Here is a 23,575-nt window from a genome sequence, read left to right on the forward strand (position 1 = left end):
GGAGCTGGAAGGAGGGAGCTCAGAGAGGATAAGTATCTCACCAAGGTCACACAGTCATAAAGTGGCATAGCTGGGATGTACCCAGGTTGGACACCAAAGCCTGTCCCTGAAACCCTGCACCACACTTGCTCCCTGGGAACGAGGGTTTAGAAAAATGAGGCTCCACACGACAGGAGAGTTTTTTGTCCTTCCCAGGCCATGCTAACAAGGCCCGCAGGTACACAATAGCCCCTAGGAAACCAGGCCTATCAAGCCTGGTCCCATCTGACAGCTGCCCAGAACCAAAGAGAAAACAGGTTTATAGCATCACAGTCCATTTGAAACTCATGCAGCATAATTTTTTTCAAAGTACATATTTTATTTACATAGAGTAGTGCAAGTTGAACACGAACAATGGTTTGTAATCCAATTTAAACAGCCATAGTGTGCTGGCTGACCTGGCCTGACATGTGCACCCTGTCCTGACCGTGGGTGGTAGCAGGTGTGACTGGCCTTTGTAAGGGAAATGATGCAACATTTCCATGATTTGGAAGCAATCTAAATTAGCTGATGGGATAATTTTTTTTTTTTTCCCAACAATGTAATCCCCGAAGCACAGCAACTTCTCCCTTCCTTACAGGCCAAGTCACAGGTATAGCAAGTTTCTGAGTTCTGGCTGTGCTTCTGGCCCAAGTCCTACCAGCCCCAAGGTTTTCCATGGCGACAAAATACTCCCTTCAACCCCTAATTTTTCTTTCACTCCCACTTTCTCCCTACTTCCCAAGTATCCCTGCAATACACTAGGCCAAGCGGAGCAGGGCAGGGGCTGCTGAAGTCTTCCTTTGGGAGGACTGGTTAAAGCATCCCAGGATTTTCTCCACCACTGTCCAACTTCCTAGTCCCAATTTAATAGAAATATTGCTTGTTCCCTAGAACCATGCTAGGTAAGGCTTGCAGCTCCTCCAACCCTTAGTCAATTCTTAGATCTCAGGCACATGAGAGTTAAATCCCCCACCCCATATTATTAATAAGTAATCAGCCTATGGTGACTGCAACATCACCTGGGGTAGAGAAACTCTTTGGGCCCATCTCATCCTTCTCCTCGATTTACACCATAAGCAGAGAACAGGGCCCTTGTCTCCCCATTTACCCGTTTGACTGGATCTATTTCACCCTCAGTCCGCGACTCTCAGGGCTCTTCCCTGGGGGATGAAGCTGAAATACACTCCATGGCTGGTGGGAGGGGAGAGTCAGACAGCTTCCTCAGAGGACATGAATGACCAGGGAACCTGGCATTCACACAGTAGACTGCGGCACTTGCTGGACTCAGGCTTTATAAAATAAACAAGTCTCTGCCCCTTTGCTGCCCCTCAGGCTCTGCTCACACACTGCACAGTCCCATCTTCCCAGAGCGATCCTCGCTCTTGAGCCATCTATCTGCTGTCTGTCTCACTCACCAGGGATGGGCAAATGCCGTTCCATAAGTGATCCCCACGGAATCAGACTCCAGCTTGGAATCTGTCTGCCCTTTCCTCCTCACCAGGTGTTTCATAAGCTCTGGAGGCAGAGAAGAGTTGGGGTCTTACTGAATAAATATGCGTTCCAAGCAGTCCACAGACTCCTCTACACCACTGCCAGTGCCCCCAGGGTTCAGCCCTGAGGCCACAAGGGCAGCATCACGGCAATAAGGCAGAGACCACCACTGCCACATGAGAGCAAGTGATGTGGAGAAGGGGACCCCGGTAACATGTCCTCCGTGGCAGCAATGCAGAAGGTCTCTTGGGCAGAAGTGGGAGAAAAGAATAAAGTGGCCAAGTAGGGCTAGAAAAAGTCTTCCTACGATAAAGTCCAGGCTTGGGCGTCTCTAGGCAGCAGCGCTGTGAAAGCGCTGTTGGCGCAGCAGCTTGCCGAGGCCCACTCGGAGCAGAGACGAAATTCGGGGCGGACCTTTCGCTCATGTTGACCAGAACCAGCACAGGCCTCGTGCTCCTGCTGGCTGTGCCACAGGGTGAGGGTGCAGCCGGCAGCATAGCCCACTGCTCTGTCTGCTCTTGGCAAAGTGAGTTGTGAGTCTGGTGATTCTGAAGAAAACGAGTGTCCTGCCACGATCTGGGTCTCTACCAGCAACCTGAGAAAGGGTGCCTCAGTACTTGAAAGGATCTGGAAGTTGGGTTTAAAGCTTATAGCTTTCTTTATTCAGAAGACTTTTTAAAAAGAAAAATCACTTTCCCCTACAGGTCCTCAGCAATTAATTTTTAAATTTATTTTGGTTTTTTTTGGCTGGAAGAAGTTTTGATAACGCTGCGATTCCCACTATCTGCCGGGCTTGGCCTCCGTGCCCTGTAAGCAGGGCTGCTCCACTCTTTCAATGGGTTTTATCTGGTGCTAAGGGGAGATTCGGTGCCATCTCATCACTTGCTGATCAAGAGCAATCCCGGTCCGACAGCTCACAGAACTGAAAACCCTTAAGAAGACAGAGACGGCCTTGGCAGAAGCAGTGAGGGCCTCACAGGGAGGCAAAGTCTTAAAGGTTTGAGCACCATCTTCTGGTCAGTTATCGGCCTCTGAAAACTTCATTTACTTCAGAATGGGACGATCTCTGAGCCAACAAGCTCAAGTGATTTGCACATAAAATGAGCACACAACTGGAGGCGGGGTGAGCTGGCCCAGCTGCCTGCACAGAGCAGGATGGATGCCAGCAGACACACTGGCAGTGTTAAGGTCCCACCTTCTGCCCTTCCGGCAACGTGTGATGGCGACAGAGGTAGCGACCATGACCCAGATCGACCCCTCCCCTGCTGGTAACTGGTGATGTGAAATGTGCTTAGAAAGAAGGGGTGGCCTTGTCTTCTGCCAGCCTGTATTTTGAGGGTGAGTGATCAAACTGGGCAGTACCTTCCGCAGGGGGTCAACCACACAAGGTGGCAGGGAGCCGTGCTGGGTGTGTAAACACTGCCCTAGCAGACTTCAACCTTCTGCCATCAGGGAAAGGAAGATAAATGCTAGTCATTCCTTCCATCTAATTGCACTTCATAATGGATTCCATAAACATTAATTATCAGATTATATTTTAGGAATTGAAGATGAAAAAGCTTTGTAAAATTCAGACTCCAAAGGATCACTGACCTGCAGTCACAGTGGCAGCTGGAAAGAGCTCAGACAACAGGCTACTCACAGGAAGGGAAGACCCTGGCAGGAGGAAGACTCAGGGGCCACCACGGGTGCTACTCCACCTGGCGCTGGTTCACTGCTACGTTACATGTATCACATGCTCCTCAGGGAGGGGACGAGGCCTCCAGGTTGGGTAGAAGCTTTAGGCTTTGATTAGGGAAAGGGGATTGAGGACACCACAGAAAAGCTATGGGAACCAGCCTCAGGTGCAGAATACCACGAAGAGTTTCCTGGTAAGGCAGAGACGGTTTGCAGCTAGATGGCCTCACACTGAACACTCCCAGAAGAAACACTCCAAAGGCTTTGTTTTGGGAATGGCTGACTATACTGACAAGGTGGGACTCAGCATGGAAATGAAGCCTTCCTGTGTCAGCATGCTGCTACCTGTCCTACTGCCACCATGAGAGGAGGCTGGAAGGATGACAGACGTGAGGAAGGTGCTGAGTGTGCTCAAGGCTGGGAATCCCCAGATGGTCTGATGGTGCTTTTCTTTTTTTTTTTTTTTGCGGTACGTGGGCCTCTCACTGTTGTGGCCTCTCCCGTTGCAGGGTACAGGCTCTGGACGCACAGGCTCAGCGGCCATGGCTCACGGGCCCAGCCGCTCCGCGGCATGTGGGATCTTCCCGGACCGGGGCACGAACCCGTGTCCCCTGCATCGGCAGGCGGACTCTCAACCACTGCGCCACCAGGGAAGCCCCCTATTTTCTCTCATTTTTAAATGGCCAGAAGGCACTGGCAGCACCTGCAGCCCCACTCTGTGGGCCACTGTCCTGCACTGAACTGCTGGTCTGCATGCTGAGGGCTGCCAGCACATCACACCGCTCTGGTTACTCTGGTCACCAGCTCCTATCCCACTGCTCTTTCAGGCTCTATTTCAGAAGCTATACTCCACTTGGGGATGGACAGTGTCAGAGAGGCCACAGCAGCAGGCCTGTGAGGAACAGGCCTGCCTGCTACGGAGGGCGGTCGCGTTGGTGTTGATGACTCAGACTTGGTTTTATGAGAACCAGGATGCTTCTGTCCGTTTCCCAAGTGAGACCACTTAGGTTGGTGCTAAGCTAAGATGCTCAATACTCAGGACATCGAGGGAGGAAGGGCAAAAGGCAAGTGTGGAGCATTCTCTCTATTGCAAACGTAGGACCCTCCACGATGAGCAGCCACTCACTTGGCCTCCCCACAGATTAGGGTCACGGTACCGTCTAGCAAGTCCTCCACGGTCACTGCCACAAGCTCAGAGCTGGTCTGGGATGTCTGCGAATCTGGCAACGTCACAAACACCTGTGAACCAGCAAGCTGGGTCTCCTCCAAAGTGATCACCTGCTCCGTCTGGGCCACCGGCTCTGGGGTTTGGATCACCTGAAAGGGAAAGACCGTGAGGCTGCTCTGGGCAGTGTCCACAGTTGGCTCCCCAGAACTTACATGGTTTTCATCTCACGCTGTAATGATGATATTTATGTTTTCACCAGAGGAGAGCAGTTACATGTGCTTAATGGGAAGAGGCAAGTCTAACACACCAGTGATGCAAAAGAGAAGGCAGGCAAACAAGTTAAGTAACTCTGTGCCAAATTGCTATAATTTAGCTCCGTACGCCACCTCAGGGTGCCTGGACTCTGATTACACACCAGTGAACGCGGGCTCAGTTTCTCACACTGGGTTTTCCTGTCTTGAGGATTACACTGCAGAAGTAAGTGCCGTGTGAAAGGAATGCTACTGAATCAAAGTGGTTCGTGTCATGCTTGAGCCATGGAAATGGGAGTGGTTTACCAGAAGCCTCGGGTTGCCAAAGGTGGCATGTCTGGACCTTGATCAGGCTAAGAGCCTTACTTGGAGGCTACGTGGCTACAGAGCTAATGGCTACAGGAAGAAGAACGGGTAGACAAAATGTGGCTTCTGTCAGCTCCCTCACGCAGCTCACCAGGCTGGAGGGCACTGGCTTCTCTCCTCCACAGGCCACACACACCCCTTCCAAATCTGCAGCATCTGTTAAAGATGACTTTCCCATCTCAGGGAGAACTAGTCTGGTTAAGTACACCCAGTTCTTGCCTGAACCTCCGAGTTGATGTTTCTGAGCCATGGAGCTCGGAACAGCTGGATGTTTTCAACACAGAGCGCCCGCAGAGGGCACAGCAACCCTGGATCTTGAGAGCTGCCGAGAGCAGAAAGTGTTTTCCACTAGACCTGAGCGGGCAGAAATGGAGATGCCAAGCTCAGCCATGTCTCTGCTGTAGGAGTGAAGAGACCAATTGTGATGTTCAATAAAAAATCATCTAGGACAGCAGTTTTCAAACTGTTTTTCTTTTTCTTTTAGCAATGGAATATTTTTTTCGCCCCAAAGGACATCTTACCCAGAATCCTAATATATAAAAAAGATAGTAGCAGCGCTGTTCTCATTGAAATGGCAGCAGGATTGGCACCCAGAGGCCTGGCCGCCTGACTTGCCCTCTGCTCCCCACAGAGGCCTGTAAGAACACGGCTATAAGGGGCTGCTCTAAGGGACAGGACGGGGGGGGCGGCCCAGCCAGCTCACAGTTCCTCTCCCGTCCATTCACAAATTACTGTCAATCAACAGAATGGAGTTTCTTTTCCCTTCCTGCCCACCCTCTCTGGAGAAGACGGGAAGGCAGTAATAGAACTAGAGACACAAAGAGGGGCTGGAGCAAGCGTAGCCTTGAAATATCAGAAGAGGGGGGGCTTTACACCCAGGTAAAGGTGAGAAGCCCAGACGTTCAAATGTGCCCTGTGCCCAGCCCAGAGGAGTTACCAAAGCATTTCAGCTGAAGGTGGTCTCAACAAAGAGCTCATCTACGCTCCTCCAAGGTTTCCTGCAACTCTCACCACATCCCATGGTGTTCTGCAGAAGGTGAGGGAGTGTGTGAATTGGGAGGAGAGGCCAATGTCATTCTGCTTTTGAAAATTCTTGTTCCAGCTTCCCTCTACTCAGGGGCCATTTCACATGTGGTCACCAGGAGGCTAGAATTTTCTGTTCTGTTTGGTAAGAGGTCCAGAGAGACTCTTCTGCAAGATCCTCTTGGTCATGAATGCATCACTCACGGGGCCCTTTGAGAGCCCCGGGGAGAAAGACTAGGTGTCGTGATGGGACTGCCTCCAGAGAAGCCTCAGGGACCCCGTGTCAGCACCCTCATATCTGATGGCCCCAGAATCACCTGCACCATCTGTGAGGCGGCCACTTGGCTTTCAGTGCCCGTCACCTTTGGGTGTTCAGACTCCAAGTGACAGTCCAGCTGGGCCTGGGAGGTGAAGAGCTCCCCGCAGAGCTCACAGGGGAAGGTGCTCTCCGACTGCTTGAAGTGCTCAGTGGTGACGTGGTGCTGCAGCGCCCCGGGAAAGCGGAAAGTGGCTGCACAGTACAGACACCGGAACGGCTGTGACCCTGGAGGAAGGGGACAGAGGGAGTGACTGAGGGAAACGAGAGGAGGGAGGGGAGAGGAAGGTGCAAGCGGGGGCGAGGAGCACAGGCAGGTCCAGAGGCAGCTCTTCAGCTCCTGTGGGGCCTGGAGCGTGTACAATTTGGGGAGCCCTCTCTAGGAAGACTGATACAGAATTACACACACAGGATTAGGGGCAGATCTTTGGAAGGGTCCCACCAAGTGCAAGGCTCCAAGGCACAGCTTCATTAGCATCAGATTCAGGCTAAATCTGCCTCTGCCAAAGTCCATTATTCATTCAACTGTAATGATGCTGACAATGTTTATTTCGTCAATTCTAAGAAGCACCTTTTAATGTCTCTGAAATGGGATCAATGGCATCTTACTACTGTTACAGGCCATGGAGGTGGGTGTAATTGTCAACAAGTGCACTTGCACAGACATCTAAAGGGGCAGCATCAAGACTTGCAGAATGCATGTCCACAGTCTGAAAGAAAAGCCCTAAGACAGGAGCAGTGCATGTTTTAAACTCACAGGAAACAAATGGTTTAGAGGGAGGAGGTATGGGTTGGATGTTCAGCTACATTCCCAAAGCAGGAATCAGAAGACTAGTTTTGCTAATGCTCGAGAGACCAAAACCACCTTACCGTGCTCTCCATCACCAATGCTCTTGACGGTGGAGGGCAACACCACGTGGAATAACACTCACGCCAACAATCTGAACTGAGAGCTACTCTGGGAAGCTGAATTCTTACGTTGATCAACTTATTCCTTACGTTTCCTTTTTTTATGTATGCATACAAGAGTGCATACAATCTACATCAAATTAAGTCCAAAGCAGCACTTAGGATAACCTGCAAACTCTAAGTGACAAGAAAGCATAGTTTAACTGGCAGCAGTTTTTCTTTCTTAATGGTTCATTAAAAATGGTGCCTCTTATAGAACTGGCATTTTAGATTTGATAAGGTATAGCAGGAACAATGATAATCATGGGTAACGCTTACGAGATGCTTACTGGTGCCAGGCCTTAAGTGTTTTCTGTGTATTAACGTATTCAACTCTCACGGTTCCCCTATGACGTAGGTACTGCAACCGTCCCTGTTTTGTAGATGAAGAAACTGAGGCACAAGTTAGCTGCTACTTAGCCTGGGTCGCACAGCTGTGGGTGGTGGAGACGAGACCCATCCCTGGGCAGTGCAGCTCAGGAGCATCTTGGAAGGGGCACTGACCTGAATGCTGGCACTTGATGTGAACCTGCAGCAAAGCTGGCGTGGGGAAGAGCTCCTTACACTGGCCACATTCATGGAACTTCATATCTGAGAAGCACACGAGGAAAGAAGTGGTGGGAGAGAACAGAAGGAAGATTCTCTGAGCCTGGGGAGTAACAGGGCTGGGGGCGGGGTGACAGCTCACACTTAGCGAGCATCTACGAAGTGCCAGGAACCTGATGCCTATGCTACATTAGTGCAATCGGTGGTAAAGAGAGCCAGATCCGGATCCAAGTGCCCGGATGCAAAGAGGGTTGTTGTGAGAATTAAAGGAGAAAACACACGTGGGTGCTGAGCACAGTGCCGTGCACTCAGGAGACACTTCATAACTGCGAGCTGTTGTGATTATCCCCCAATTTATCTGTAACACAGGTATGAATAATTGACTTTCTGAAGAAAAGGAAACAGGTTCAGAAAGAGATGTCACTTGCCAAGGTCACACAGCTAGAGTTAGGATTCCCACCCTGGCCTGTGTGCCACCCTTCCCATGTGCCACGACCAATCACCACCGAGGCTGGCAGGAGTCACACTGCTCTAGGTCTCCAGTTGCAAGAACTACTGCTACTCAAGCTAGTGTTACTGATGGACTGACGTGGCACCTGCCAGTGTGCTGGGGAGGAAGAGGGTGTCACTGCAGCACACCACACTCTAGCACTAGAAGTCGGGATTTAGGGCTGGAACCCAGGATGCTACATCACCAAGCCCCTTCCACTCCTCAGCCCCCACTCCCAGTCCAGGGCACCCCGATTCACCTGCATGCTCTGCTTTGATGTGCTTCTTGTGTTCAATGGTGTTGGGAAAGGTTTTGTCACAGGAGCTGCACTGGAGTGACGAGAACTTGGAAGATCGATGGTTCTGAGCAGCAAACACGTCAGGGTGGTGGGTCCGATTGTGGTACCACAAACCAGACAATTGCTAAAAGGAATGTGGCAAATGTTAGGTCTTGGATGTTCCAGCAAGCTGGAGAGTTCACAAAGCCTCAGGAGAGAAAAGCGCTCCCAGGGAAGCTTATGGACCTGGAGTCACACTCTTACCCACCACAGTGAGTGCTGACATGCGAGGGGACGCTGGTGCTCATGGGAACAAGGCACCTGTGTATTCACTGAGGTCACCACAGGGCAGGGCCGGGGCCTTCAGAAACCCCTTCCTCACAAGCTTAGGAGGGAGGTGTTAGGCTCTTTCCAGTGACGTGGAAGCTGAGGCACAGAGGGGTGAAGTGACTTGCCCAAGGTCACATGATCAGTAAACAGGAGGACCAGGATTCACACCCTGGCCTTCTGAATGGAGAATCTGTGCTTCACCACCGAGCTGTCTTGCTGCCTGTCAGAGGCCCAGGGCGCAGCAGGGAAACCTGCTGGAGAGGGGCAGGTGCTACCCCTACTCCGTAAGCCAGTGCCCCCTTCTTCCCGGGTTCCAGAGCAGCGCTGCGACACTCTCCGTACAATTCCATGGTTTCCTAGAGACCAAGCCCAGGTTTTACCCGGCTCTGTAACCCTAACGTCACAGCACAAGGCTTGGAACAAAGTTAGCTCTCAATTTCTGTTGAGCTGAAATTAGCTGCTGGGTTTCTCTCTCTGTACCCAAATGCTATAGATGCCAGCGAGGGTCATTCTTTTCTCTGTGGTCTTAGAGTTTCTCAAAGAAGTGGTTTCTTTTCAGATCTGTATGGGGTTTCCCTTCAATTACATAGCAAATTCTAAGGTAAAAAAGCAGAGCTCTTCCCCAGGAGTTAAAAAATCCTCCAAAAAACACCAATAATTGTGCTAAACAAGATAATTCCAGGTAGTGTTACACACCCCAGTGTCATTCTCACATCCCTCAACACGTGGGATCAATAGGTTCTAAAGAATGTAAATATCCAGGGAAAATGCAGGATTCAGTTCAGGACGAGGCTGAAATCTAAGAGAAGAAGTGCAAGAACTCCTGGCTCCAATTAAAGCTCCCCCACTGACCCCACTCCGACCAGGTCACCACAGAGGATCTGAATAACCTATCAGCTGCATTCTTCATGAGAACCGGCCAAATGGTCATATCCTGGAGACAAGAGGTGTTCTGCAAGCCACAAACACGGGGGCCAAGGGAGACCAAAGGGAGAGTGGATGAGGGCCCGGGAAAGGTGCCCGCAGAAGCTGAGCTCACCTGGTAGGCCTTGTTGCAGATCCCACAGCTGAAGGGCTTCCCTCCGACGTGGGTCACCATGTGCCGCTCCAGCATCGAAGGGGCGCTGAAGATCTTCCCACACGTGGGGCAGGGGTGGTACTCCTTGGAGTGCACCTCGTGGATGTGCTTTCGGTGATCCTGCAGAGTGGGGAAGCTCATCCTGCACTTCTTGCAGTCATATGGATCTTCTATGTCTGGTTCCATGAGGGGAGGGAGGGAGACACCACAGGCAACAATCAGTGACAAGTGGTTTTCTGTGTGCAGCTCCAGAAGCCAGACTGTTTAGAGGTCATGCAGGGTGACAGACTCGAAGGACCAGAAATCACTGCATCCATCACCTAACTACCTCCTACTTTCATCCTGGGAGGTGGGGTTCCTCTGAGGCTTCTGGATTAACCACCTCTGAGCATGAGTTTACCTCAATTCCTCATCTTACATCTTACAAGTTAAATTCCATCTTACTACTTTCCAAGGAGTATCACCTTTGCTCTTCCCCTGCCTGCAGTGGGTGTTTTGGGGTTTTCTAATTCTCTGTAGAGATTTCCCACATACTCCCCAAAGCATCACTATTTCCTTTTTTGTCAGTAGTACAATGCAGAGGATGAATGCTTCCTTGATCCCCACTTTAGATTCAACAACAAAAACATTTTCATAAGTAATGTTTATTAAGTGCTATATGACATGCGTGTTTTAAGTGCCTACATATATTAAATCACTTAAAACTTCCAATAACCCTATGTGTAGGTTCTACTACCAGTCCTATTTTATAGATAAGGAAAATCAAGGTTTAGAGAGTGCCCAATGGCACAAGTATGATATTGCTGAGCTGGGTAACAATCCCAGCTTTCACTCCCAAGGTCATGCTCTGAGCTGCATGCTGAATTGGACAAGGCAACTCCTCAGTGGGACCTCAAAAGTAAGAACTAGCACTGATGAAGAATACATTTGCCATCCCTGTGGCAGGAAAGTTCAGTCTTTTTCTGAAGGTAACAGAAAGTAAAACGTTTGAATAATAAAATCCTTTGCCCACAGAAAGGCCCAGCCCATCAGCCAATCTTATGTGTGTGCTGATCCAGGCTAATTCAGGGATTCTGACACGCAGCAGCACTCGGCATCATTAACTAGTATCCCTGTGGACGTGAGCTCTTGAGATCTCAGTTTCACACTATCTTTTAAGATACTCGGAAGGAATTCTCCGTAAGCAATGATGTGATCCTATGAAACAGGCAAGGAACAGTCAATGAGAGAGGGGCCTGGATGCTGGGCCTGCTTTGGGTGATCCGCTCCAAGTCATGGCAAAGTTTTTCGGGTCTTCTCTATTCTGAAAATTGATAATGTCTTCCCCTTTCCTGACTTCATGTGATGCTACTGGGAAAAGGAGACTAAAGCGGAATGTCCTTTAAAGAGATTGAGAGGACTTCAAAGTTGTGGCACTGGATCCAAGCCAAATCCCACTCACCTGGAAGTCTACTGCAACTGGATTTGCTGGACAACCTTGTAAACTCCTTGGGGGGAGTGGGGGGCAGCACTTTATGTTTTCCTGTATTGCCCAGTGCCCAGCCACATGCTGGGCACATACAAGCTCTGGCGAAGTGCCTTGTTGGCTGGCTGACAACAGACTTGAATGTGTTGACAGAAAGCACATGTTTGTGAGATACTGTATTTGCCAACAGTTAGAAACTGGTGTGTGGGAAACAAAGGTAGGGAGGGGAAAAGGGAAGAAGGGTATGCAAGGTGCATGGCATGAAAAAAAAGGCAGGCTCTTATGGTGACAGGTGGCCCTGGAGAAGGCTGGTCTTGTCACCAATACTCTCTAGCATTTATTGAGCATTCTTTATGTGGCAGGCATGGAGCTTCATGCTTTACGTGTGATATCTCTTTTATTCTCACAACAGCCCAATGTGGTAGTGTTACTATTTTCTCTACCTTACAGAAGGGGCATAAGAGGCTTAAAAAGGTAAAGAAATTTGTCTAAGGCCTAAAAGAAGTAAATGGCAGAGTAGTCAAGATTCAAGCCCAGGCCCGTGTGATTTCAGAGCCCAAGCTCTTAACCACCCTGCTGGGCTGTGCCGATCACATGACTGCTACAACAAGAGCAGCTGAAGATGATGTGACGTGACCAGCGGATGCCTCCTTGGCGATTTCCTGATGATGTGATAAGGAATCACAAAATCTCCTCTTCCTCCCCTGTGTGTGTTGAATGGAAGTGTGTTTTTGTCTGTATCAGTTCTAGTAGAAGGGGACAAAGATGGGGGCAGACCCTACTAACTGGGTAAATACAAGGCATTTGGAAGAGAATGCTGGGCAGAAGGCTTTTAAGGGAACATGACTAGGGACCACTCACAGTGGTACACATTAACTCAGAAAGCGTCCAGGCTGCTCCTATGGGGAAAGGCACGTTATGACCATAAGATGAGAGTGGGAGTAGGAAAACGAAGCTCAGCGGACAAATGGAAATATTCTGGTGCTCTGCGAGCCTGTCTGTTATAGAGACCCTTTCCTTGAAACATAATGGGCCTCTGTCAGCCAAAAAGAGCCAGGTGGGCTAAAACGGAAGACAAGGAAACAGCCTGGACAGAGAATCACACAATGACATGTTAAAATGGGATTCTTCTTGAAATAGGAATGAGGGACTCTGGCTTTTGCAGGAGAATAGGAGAGGGGAAGGCACTGAACGGGGCCCAGCTCTGGTGGAGTGATGACTTCTGTTATGACTGCTGCGTGCCTTCCCAGCGCCAGGCCTGCTGCTGAGTGCCTAATATCCACAATCTCAGTACATACTGTGAAAGGTGTGCAGGTGGATAGAGAGGCCATTGGCTTGCCGGAAGCCCTTGCCACAATCTCTGCAGACATATGGCTTGTCCCCGGTGTGGGTCCTCACGTGGCGGGACAGCTCAATGGACTGGGCAAACACAGCATCACAGTACTGGCACGCATACATTTTTCCTGGAAATATACATGAGTTTATTAGAGGCAGCACTAAACATTTAGGGCATTCATAAAAACAAAATCACATTCTAAGGCACACAGCAGGGAAATATAATCTGGGAGATGACAGTAAAACACGAGGCAATTTGTAATACACTGGGTGAGAGGTCTGAGCCGTCCTATCAGATGGTACCTCACAAACACAGTTGATCACACAGGGAGGGTATCAGTGTCTCCCTACCCTGAGGGATAAGGACAGAGTTCTCATCACACAAGACTAGCCATCTGTTAATCTGGCCACTACAAGTATGTAAGAGCTCATTCCATTCCCAGGAAACAGATATATCCTTGAGCCCAGAAAGACGTGAGCCTGGATCCCTTAAAAAACATACAGGGCAGAAATGCAACTGCACATAAAAATGACAGACATGGACTCAGAAAAGAATGACAGCTTTCTGCCAGCGACTTGCTATAAAGATTCTCTTGGCTCCTCTATTTTCTCATGCACTAATGAAAATACAATGACCAGACTGCCAGAGAGCATTAGAAAATACTGGTGAAGAGCAAGTCTGGAAAATCAGCATTTGTAAAAAAATGCTAGACCAAATGTACCTTCAGTCTCCCTTATGGGCTAATAGAGAAATGGGAAAATCAATAAGGTGAGGGTCCAGACAGCCCAGATCCTAGGGGTGACTTCAACTAGGGCAATCCACCTCATTTTCATTTTTTATATTGTTACACTTTGGAATAAGATTTTGTTAAGCAAAATGGGTTTCTTACCATTTCCTCTAAGATCAGAACAAGACAAGGGTGCCCACTCTCACCACTATTATTCAACATAGTTTTGAAAGTTTTAGCCATGGCAATCAGAGAAGAAAAAGAAATAAGGAATCTAAATTGGAAAAGAAGTAAAACTGTCACTGTTTGCAGATGACATGATACAATACATAGAGAATCCTGAAGATGCTACCAGAAAACTACTAGAGCTAATCAATGAACTTGGTAAAGGATACAAAATTAACGCACAGAATTCTCATGCATTCCTATACACTAACAACGAAAAATCTGAAAGAGAAATTACGGAAACACTCCCATTTACCATTGCAACAAAGAGAATAAAATACCTAGGAATAGACGTACCTAAGGAGACAAAAGATCTGTATTCAGAAAACTATAAGACACTGATGAAAGAAATCAAAGATGATACAAACAGATGGAGAGATGTACCATGTTCTTGGATAGAAGAATCAACATTGTGAAAATGACTATACTACCCAAAGCAATCTACAGATTCAGTGCAATCCCTATCAAACTACCAATGGCATTTTTCACAGAACTAGAACAAAAAATTTTACAATTTGTATGGAAACACAAAAGAGCTCGAATAGCCGAAGCAACCCTGAGAAAGAAAAACGGAGCTGGAGGAATCAGGCTCCCTGACTTCAGACTATACTACAAAGCTACAGTGATCAAGACAGTATGGTACTGGCACAGAAACAGAAATATAGATCAATGGAACAGGACAGAAAGCCCAGAGATAAACCCACGCACATATGGTCACCTTATCTTTGATAAAGGAGGCAAGAATATACAAAGGAGAAAAGACAGCCTCTTCAGTAAGTGGTGCTGGGAAAACTGTACAGCAACATGTTAAAGAATGAAATTAGAACACCCCCTAACACCATATACAAAAATAAACTCAAAATGGTTTAAAGACCTAAATGTAAGGCCAGACACTATAAAACTCTTAGAGGAAAACATAGGCCGAACACTCTATGACATAAATCACAGCAAGATCCTTTTTGACCCACCTTCTAGTGTAATGGAAATAAAAACAAAAATAAACAAATGGGACCTAATGAAACTTAAAAGCTTTTGCACAGCAAAGGAAACCACAAACAAGACGAAAAGACAACCCTCAGTATGGGAGAAAATATTTGCAAACGAAGCAACTGACAAAGGATTAATCTCCCCAATACACAAGCAGCTCATGCAGCTCAGTATCAAAAAAAACAAACAACCCACTCCAAAAACTGGCAGAAGACCTAAATAGACATTTCTCCAAAGAAGATATACAGATTGCCAACGAACACATGAAAGGATGCTCAACATCACTAATCATTAAAGAAATGCAAATCAAAACTGCAACGAGGTATCACCTCACACCAGTCAGAATGGCCATCATCAAAACATCTACAAACAAAAAATGCTGGAGAGGTTGTGGAGAAAAGGAAACCCTCTTGCACTGTTGGTGGGAATGTAAATTGATACAGCCACTATGGAGAACAGTATGGAGGTTCCTTCAAAAACTAAAAACAGAACTACCATATGCCCCAGCAATCCCACTATTGGGCATATACCCTGAGAAAACCATAGTTCAAAAAGAGTCATGTCCCACAGTGTTCATTGCAGCACTATTAACAATAGCCAGGACATGGAAGCAACCTAAGTGTCCATCAACAGATGAATGGATAAAGAAGATGTGGCACATATATACAATGGAATATTACTCAGCCATAAAAAGAAACAAAACTGAGTTATTTGTAGTGAGGTGGATGGACCTAGAGTCTGTCATACAGAGTGAAGTAAGTCAGAAGGAGAAAACAAATACCATATGGTAACACATATATATGGAATCTAAAAAAAAAATGGTTCTGATGAACCTAGGGGCAGGACAGGAATAAAGACACAGACGTAGAGAATGGACTTGAGGACACCAGGGGGCTGGGAGGGGAAGCTGGGACGAAGTGAGAGAGTGGCAATGGACATATATACACTACCAGATGTAAAATAGCTAGCTAGTGGGAAGCAGCCACATAGCATAGGGAGATCAGCTCAGTGCTCTCTGACTACCTAGAGGGGTGGGAAAGGGAGGGTGGGAGGGAGGGAGACGCAAGAGGGAGGGGATATGGGGATATATATATACGTAGAGCTGATTCGTGTTGTTATACAGCAGAAACTAACACAATATTGTAAAGCAATTATACTCTAAGATGTAAAAAATAAAGTAGCAGTACAGCAGGGAAAAAAAAAAAAAGAAAAATAGGGTTTCTTGAATCAAGAGTTGAAATTATTGAGAAGCCCAGGACTCAGTCTTTGGCCTTCCTCTCTGTCTCCACTTTCTAGACGATCTTATCTCAGAGCCTTACATTCTACCTGTACATTGCTAGCTCCCACATTCTCTCTAGCTCCCACATTTACTTCTCTATCTCCCAGCTGTCCCTAGAACTTCAGACTTATATCCACTGCCTATCAGCCTAGTTGTCCAGCTGGAGGTCCGAGTAGCTCAAATTTACCACCATGCCAAAACAGAGTTCCTGAGTCCACCGCCACCACCCCCACAACCCACCCACCTATAAATACACACACACACTCCAGTTTCCCCCGTTTCAGTAAATGGCAGCATCATTTACCTGGCTGCTCATGTCAAAACCCCCAAAGCCACCCTTAATTCCTCTCTTTCCCTCATATCCCACATCTAATCCATTATCAGTCCTGTCACTTCCACTTTCAACAACGTATCCTCAAACTTGAACATTTTTTTACAACTCCTCCAACACAGCTTCGTAAGACCCATTCTGGATTTTTAACCTCCAAAGTGATGAGACAATACATTTGCGATGTTTTAAGCCACTGCTCCTGGTAATTTTTTACAGCAGCAATAGAAATGAACACACCTCACATAAAAACCAAAGTCCTTACCTTGGCTTAGAAGATCCTATAAGATCTGGCCTTTTGGTTTCTTTTTTTTTTAAAATAAATTTATTTTTTATTTATTTTTGGGTCTTTGTTGCTGAGCGCGGGCTTCCTCTAGTTGCGGTGAGCGGGGGCTACGCTTCATTGTGGTGCACGGGCTTCTCATTGCGGTGGCGTCTCTTGTTGCAGATGACTTCTCTTGTTGCAGAGCATGGGCTCTAGGCACGTGGGCTTCAGTAGTTGTGGCATGTGGGCTCAGTAGTTGTGACTTGCGGGCTCTAGAGCGCAAGCTCAGTAGTTGTGGCGCACGGGCTTAGTTGCCCCGCAGCGTGTGGGATCTTCCTGGACCACGGCTCGAAGCCGTGTCCCCTGCATTGGCAGGCGGATTCTTAACCACTGCGCCACCAGGGAAGTCCCAAGTTCTGCCCTTTGGTGACCTCTCTGACCTTATCTCTCAACACTTTTCCCTCACTTACTGTGCTTTAGCCCCTTCTACTTTTCTTCGGTCCCTCAAACAGGTAAGTCTCATTCGTTCCCACTTGGAGAGGGGGTGCTCTGCACTCGTGATGTTCTTCTCCTAGATCTTCCATTGGTTCTGTCTCTCATTGTGTTCAGGTTTCTACTCAAATCTCCTCTGCTCTCTCTGATGATACAAATATTAATAAATAGTTCCCAATCCCCACCCCTGCTGCTTATTCTGCTTTATTTTTCCTCATTGCAGTGACTACTATCTGAATTTATATTACACATATATATATGGTCTGTTTTACCCACTGGAATGTTAGCTCCGCGGGCTTGTGTATAGTTACACTATCCCTAGTACCTGGAATAATGCTCAAGAAATTCATTCACTCAGTAAATGTTTATTGAGGACCTCCTATTGCTAAGTACTATTCTAAGTTCCACAGATACATCAGAGGGAAGGAAAAAAAAAAGACTAAGAGCTTTACCCTCATGGAGTTTGTATTCTAACAGGGGGAGACTAACTATAAACAAAATAAATTAATACGTAGATGATAGATCCTATGATAAGTGAGAGGGAGAAAAATAATGCAGGGCAACTGGGGCTGGGGCACTGAGACTTTACACAGGGTGGTCAGGAAAGGCCTAAAGGAGAACGTGAGGTTTGTGTAAAGACTTGAAGGCGGTGAGGAAGTGAAGCCTCGAGGTGCCTGAAGGGAAAGCATTCCAAGCAGAGGTCAGAGGTCAGAGGCCTGCAGGTCAGAGGCTTTGCAAGGAAGCTGCAACGGGTAGAACAGGGCAAGTGAAGGGGAGAGCAGTAAGAGATAAGGTTGGAGAGGTATCGGGGACTTGATCATGCGGGGCCTGGCAGGCTACCCTTCAGATTTTACGCTGAATGAAGTGAAAAGCTTTTGCAGGGTTTTGAGCAGAGAAGTGACCTAATGTGGTTTAGCTTTAGAAGGATCACTTGGGCCTGTATACTGAGAACACTGTCCAGAGAAAGGGTGAGAGGAGGAGACCAGTTAGGAGGCTACAACAACACGCCAGGCGAGATGATGGTGGCATTTGTACTCACACATAAATGCTCCAAATGATGTACAGAATCCTCCGAGAAGCCTTCCCTGACAACACACCGCCCCCCACTCCAACTGGTCTAGAAACCCCTACTTCATTCTTCCGTATCTCCCTGTAATGGTATTATTCCATATCACACCTCTGATGGATGACCCTGACCCTGCACGGTAACTGTCTCTATACTAGAGACACGCTGGACCGTCAGCTCTGTGATCTTGGCCACCCGACAGCGCTTCATGTGCACCTTGAGGCGGCAGTATTCCAGGTAAGTCACTTAGTGTCTGCCATTGCCCAGTCCACAGCAGATGCTCAACCAAGGGTTTTCTTATGCTTGAACTCCACCTCAAAGCCCAAAGAATTCCTGGCTTTATGTAAATTCTATAACTAGAAAGTCATAATATTATGTTAACCAGCTTCTCTTCAGAAACGCTCACCAAAAGCATTTTACATGTCTTTGCACATATGTATTTCCCAGCAACTGTGTACCTAGAGAGTCCACGTCTGTTTCTGTTTTTGATCTCTTTGAGATATATATCACGCCTAATCCCAAATGGGTTTTTAGGCAGCTCACAGTGTTAAAGTTTGTAGGAAAAGTGAAGAAATTCTCCAAGCCTTACCTTCTGAGTGCTTCTTCTTGGTGTGGTAGGCCAGGGCAGAGGCCTGGGTGAAGGTCATGAGGCAGTGCTTGCACATGAATGGACGGTCCCCAGTGTGAAGGCGAAGGTGGTTCTTCAGGGTAGAATTGGCCGCAAACTTTGCCCCACACTCCTCACAGGAGAACGGCTTCTCGTCAAAATGCTCCGTCAGTTTGTGGTACTGCATGCCTAGGGAAGCCATACCAGGGGCCAGAGATGCTAGTGATCAATGTTATGAATTCAGCAGGAGGATACACCCGAGCACTGTCTCAGGCCAGGCCTCGAGAAGAAGCACAGCGTGAGCCACAGGACGCCAGGCCATGCTGCTCATCAGCCCACCACCCAGCGCTCCAAGCCACCTTGGTCCGTTCCTGGCTGGGTCAGGCATCAAGTGTTCTGGGTTTATCTTGTCCATCTCCTCTCTCTCTCTTAAATAGGACCCGGTCACCCAGAAAGAGTGAAACAAAACTCACTTTTCTGTTTCATTAGGTTTGGGGCAAGGGAAAACAATTCAAATTCTACATCCCCTGGTTTCTAGGACTCGTTTACTATCAAGAAACAAGTGATACATAGAAACCTAAGAGCCAGGTGTGAAATAGCTATTATTATTAATAGGTATTATTATTATGAATAATCATAGCCACAATTTACTGAGTACTAACTCTATTGAAGGCACTGTACTAGGTGTTCAGCTATATTATCTTAAATCTTCATAGCAATTCAAAAAAGTAGGTGGTATCAGGGTGCCTATTTAACAGGGGGAAATTAAGGCTCAGGGAGCTGATTCCAAAGCTCATGCTCTTCTCAAAACATTACCCTGCCTCTGCTCTATTTTCTAAGCCTTTCCACAGCCCTTATCGCATACTGGAGGAAAGGCCTGGAATCCAAACTACAATATCTGAATTATCATCCTCTATTACTTCGCCTTCTTGAATGTACCTGAGGCATGAGCAAATTCTCTTCCACAGAGGTCACATGTCACTGGAAGCCTCTTCTTCTTCTTCTTGGGGACGTCAGGCTCTCCACCTGTACCATGGGCCTCCAGCTGATGTTTCTCCAGCTCTTTCTTAGAGTCCTTGGTCTCGTTACACTCCTTACACTGCACCTGTTTGCTCTTGGCCACCCGACAGCGCTTCATGTGCACCTTGAGGCGGCAGTAGAAATGGAAGCTCTTGTCGCAGGCCTTACAGACGAAGCTCTTCTTGGCAGAGTCTGGGGAGGCAGAAGTATCTTTCTCTTGTTGTTCTGGCAAGGAACCAGTCTCTCCTTGACCGTTCTGTTTCCCAGGCTGGCAGTTTTCTTCAGCTGGCTCAGCCGCCTTTTCATCTGCTTTGTCCTTGGCTTCAAGGTGAAATTTATTACTCACCATCCACCTTTCCTTCTCTCCCTTTTCCTCAGTAAGGAAACCTGCACAGGAGAGAGATCTGATGGCTCTGGGAATTTCCTATGTTTCTACTTTGCTTTCTAACTTTCCTTCTTAGGGGAGAATGGAGACTACTTGGGACTGTCATCTTTACTCTCTGATAAACACAGATAGCATCATTTTACATCTATGTCTATGACTTTTCTAAGTATTTGAGAGCATATAAAATAAAGCAGCGATGGGTGAACTCCTAAATGAACTGCTGCCTCTTCTCTCCAATAAGGAAACAACCTGGGGGCCTAACAGGACCCCACCCACCCTGTTTCTTACCGGCATACGCCAACTCCTGCATGACAGGCTGCAGGCCTGGGAAAGATCTGTGGATGCTGCACAGGAGCTGACATATTTCAATGGCCGAGGTGGTTTTTTCCATGGCTCTGCTCAGCAATGCTCTCAGGGAAGCTTCAGGGCTGGCTGTCTCAGAGGAAATGCTCAGAATCTAAATGAATACCATGAGACAAAGGTTTGAGGTTAATATCAGCAGATTTTCTCCATGGTTTTCAACGTAGAAAACAAAGCTAATTTCAGGGAGGCATTGCTCCATTTGTAACAAGTATACATTTCGTGCCATAAATATAGTGGAGAGCCCTCTTTCTCCAAGAATAGGGAAATTAACAAAATTTTAACAAGGAGGCACATATGAAGACAAATGTGCGAATATAAAGGTGCAAGCAAGGAAGCATTGAGGATTTTCTGTGAGAAGTATCTTCTCAGAAACCAGGAGTCTCCCAAAGAACTTTTCTAGAGCTTAGTATTATATGCTTGGAAAGCTATAGGACTTGGTTGTTGGCATTTCTGTCTTGATGATCAAGATAATTTTTCGTAATATATAACTGTTTCAATGTTGGGAAGTAATTCTGCATGATCAGTGGCTTCATGTTTTTAGATACTTAGGTGTACCCTTTTAAACATCATTTTCTTTCATAAAGAAACTCAGGTTGTGTTTTTTTTTTTTTTTTTTTTTTGCGGTACGCGGGCCTCTCACTGCTGTGGCCTCTCCCCTTGCGGAGCACAGGCTCTGGACGCACAGGCTCAGTGGCCATGGCTCACGGGCCCAGCCGCTCTGCGGCACGTGGGATCTTCCTGGACCGGGGCACGAACCCGTGTCCCCTGCATCGGCAGGCAGACTCTCAACCACTGTGCCACCAGGGAAGCCCGAAACTCAGGTTTTTTTTTTTTTAAACAGATTTTTCTTTTTTTTTTTTTTTTTTTAGTTTATTAATTAATTAATTAATTTTTGCTGTGTTGGGTCTTCGTTTCTGTGCGAGGGTTTTCTCTAGCTGTGGCAAGCAGGGGCCACTCTTCATCGCGGTGCGCGGGCCTCTCACTATCGCGGCCTCTGTTGGAGCACAGGCTCCAGACGCGCAGGCTCAGTAGTTGTGGCTCACGGGCCTAGTTGCTTCGTGGCATGTGGGATTCTCCCAGACCAGGGCTCGAACCTGTGTCCCCTGCATTAGCAGGCAGATTCTTAACCACTGTGCCACCAGGGAAGCCCGAAACTCAGGTTTTTAAAGAAGGTTCAAATAGGGGCTTTAAAGAAGCCAAGAAAATTATTTCAAAGCCATCCTCTCAGAATGTTAGAGCTATCAGCAGAAAAGAGTCAGTACACTGAGAAAATAAAGCTACACCATCCACAGATGGCCAAATGGAATTTTCATTTTGGAAGATATTTTATTTCTGCTCTTTTCAAGTCTATCTAAATAAACCTGATGTCCCTGGAGGCAGGCTTGAGACTAATTAGTGAGGCTAAAACTGATCAACGGCAGAAGCCCCATCTCTGAAGTGCGAGGCATGCTGGAGAGAGTCTAGCAGATGAATCTCTCCTCTGAAGCCCCACAGAAATGTGTGCCATCTTCTGCCCATCTGAGAGTCAGACCAAGGTGGGGCTGTCACCTGTGTAGACAGAGTTAGGACAGCCTTTCTACACACCTTCCATGCCTACTTGGATCAAAAAGCACGACAGGTGAATCTGTAATTTAATTTTATGCTCCTTTATAATTCTTTCCCACTCAAGATGCACACGATCCTGGGATGAACATCCGTGAATTCCCCCTGCAATTCCCACCTGGTTTTTCTGGGATGCTGGCCACACCGTGAGAAGCCTTACAGAAAATGAGTTGGCACTATTTGTTATCCCATATGGGCAAAAGCTTTGTTCTTTCTATGTTTATTTTGGCTCTTTCTAGAAGCCAGAATAGAGCATGTAATAAGACCAATTTTACTTTTCTTCCTCTGAAAAAAGTTGCTTCTTACAACATGTGAGAGACCAGTATCATGGTTCCCTTCGAGTTTTCCTAGGTTTAAACAAATGGAATAAATCTGGGTTTGAGTCACTTGAACCTGAGTTCCAGTCCTGGCTGCTTCTATGACTAGCTGGTACATCCTAGAAACATCACTGACCTCTCAGAGCACGAGCTCCCTTATCTGTAAAATGTGGGTGGCATCACCTGTCACCCAGAGTTGGGAGGATTATAAGAGCAAAAGCATGACAAGTGTTGCTTAGCCTGGGCCTGCCCACAGCAGGTGCTCCAAGGAGCTGGTTCCTCCCTTAGGAGTGAAGACAGTCCCGGGCATCAATGCTGTAAAACTCCCCCAAACACTGTGTTGTTATCCCCACCACACCTCTTTCACAGTCTCTGCCAGGCGCTCTTCCTCTGAGGCCAAGCACTTGAGTTCAGCCCTTTGCTGGATGGCCTCTAGGATCAACCTGTGATGCCTCAGGATGGTTTCGAAGGCAGCACTTTCTGGGGTCATCACTGAACAAAGAGGGATTGAAAACTCATTAGTAAAACTATGAGCACCATTTTTCCCTTTCATCTTTTCTCAACTCAGTTCATCATAATGAGAATATACTTCATCTATCTCCCACCTGGAGTTGGGAGTGAAGAAGATGGCAAACATCACTGTAATCAGAGTATAATTAATATAAGCTTAGAAGAATTGCTGCACATTTTACTTTGAAAGGTTTACAGACTCCCATGTCCTTGAACAAAATTGCCAGTCCTTACTTCTACTGGTCACGATGTGGAAGACTACCGTAAGAGAGCTGTTTCCTGCAAAGACTGACAATAATCTCTGGTGGGGGCAAAGCCAGCACAGAGGCCAGGCAACCTACCTGCCCGGAAGTAAGCGTCTGCGCCAGGCTCCCTTCGTATTTCCTCCGTGAGCAGGTTCAATGGGCAGGCCTTTGTCTCCTGAGCCACCAGCAGCAGTCGCCAAATGGCTGCTGCAGAGAGAGTCTGCTCTTCTAGAACTGCTGACATCAGAGCACTGAAACCACCTGAACCAGAGTCACGTTTCACAAGCTTCTCCATGACCTTCAAGATGCGGCACAAACATACACATAAGGGACTTTCTAGCCACTGGCCCAGCTGCAGAGCTGCAAGTCTGAGC

At 47.4% G+C, this 23,575-nt stretch overlaps 1 protein-coding gene across 7 annotated transcripts in view; it reads right to left on the reverse strand.

The window, feature by feature from the left end:
- Positions 1–337: 337 nt before the first annotated feature.
- Positions 338–23,575, reverse strand: part of ZBTB40 (zinc finger and BTB domain containing 40) — an 86,390-nt gene continuing 63,152 nt past the window's right edge. For all 7 annotated transcript variants that reach the window (XM_033433223.2, XM_033433222.2, XM_033433221.2 and 4 more), the window contains 11 exons: positions 23,298–23,499; positions 22,805–22,938; positions 20,453–20,621; positions 19,699–20,166; positions 18,742–18,948; positions 12,746–12,910; positions 9,944–10,158; positions 8,557–8,719; positions 7,766–7,852; positions 6,315–6,541; positions 338–4,506 (listed from right to left, as the gene is read on the reverse strand). In XM_033433223.2, the coding sequence (XP_033289114.1) occupies positions 4,312–4,506; positions 6,315–6,541; positions 7,766–7,852; positions 8,557–8,719; positions 9,944–10,158; positions 12,746–12,910; positions 18,742–18,948; positions 19,699–20,166; positions 20,453–20,621; positions 22,805–22,938; positions 23,298–23,499 (2,232 nt within the window). In that variant the 3' untranslated portion in view covers positions 338–4,311. The remainder of the gene's footprint in view (positions 4,507–6,314; positions 6,542–7,765; positions 7,853–8,556; positions 8,720–9,943; positions 10,159–12,745; positions 12,911–18,741; positions 18,949–19,698; positions 20,167–20,452; positions 20,622–22,804; positions 22,939–23,297; positions 23,500–23,575) is intronic.

Source organism: Orcinus orca, chromosome 1 (assembly GCF_937001465.1).
Source record: "Orcinus orca chromosome 1, mOrcOrc1.1, whole genome shotgun sequence".
In the NCBI taxonomy this organism is placed as follows: Eukaryota; Metazoa; Chordata; class Mammalia; order Artiodactyla; family Delphinidae; genus Orcinus; species Orcinus orca.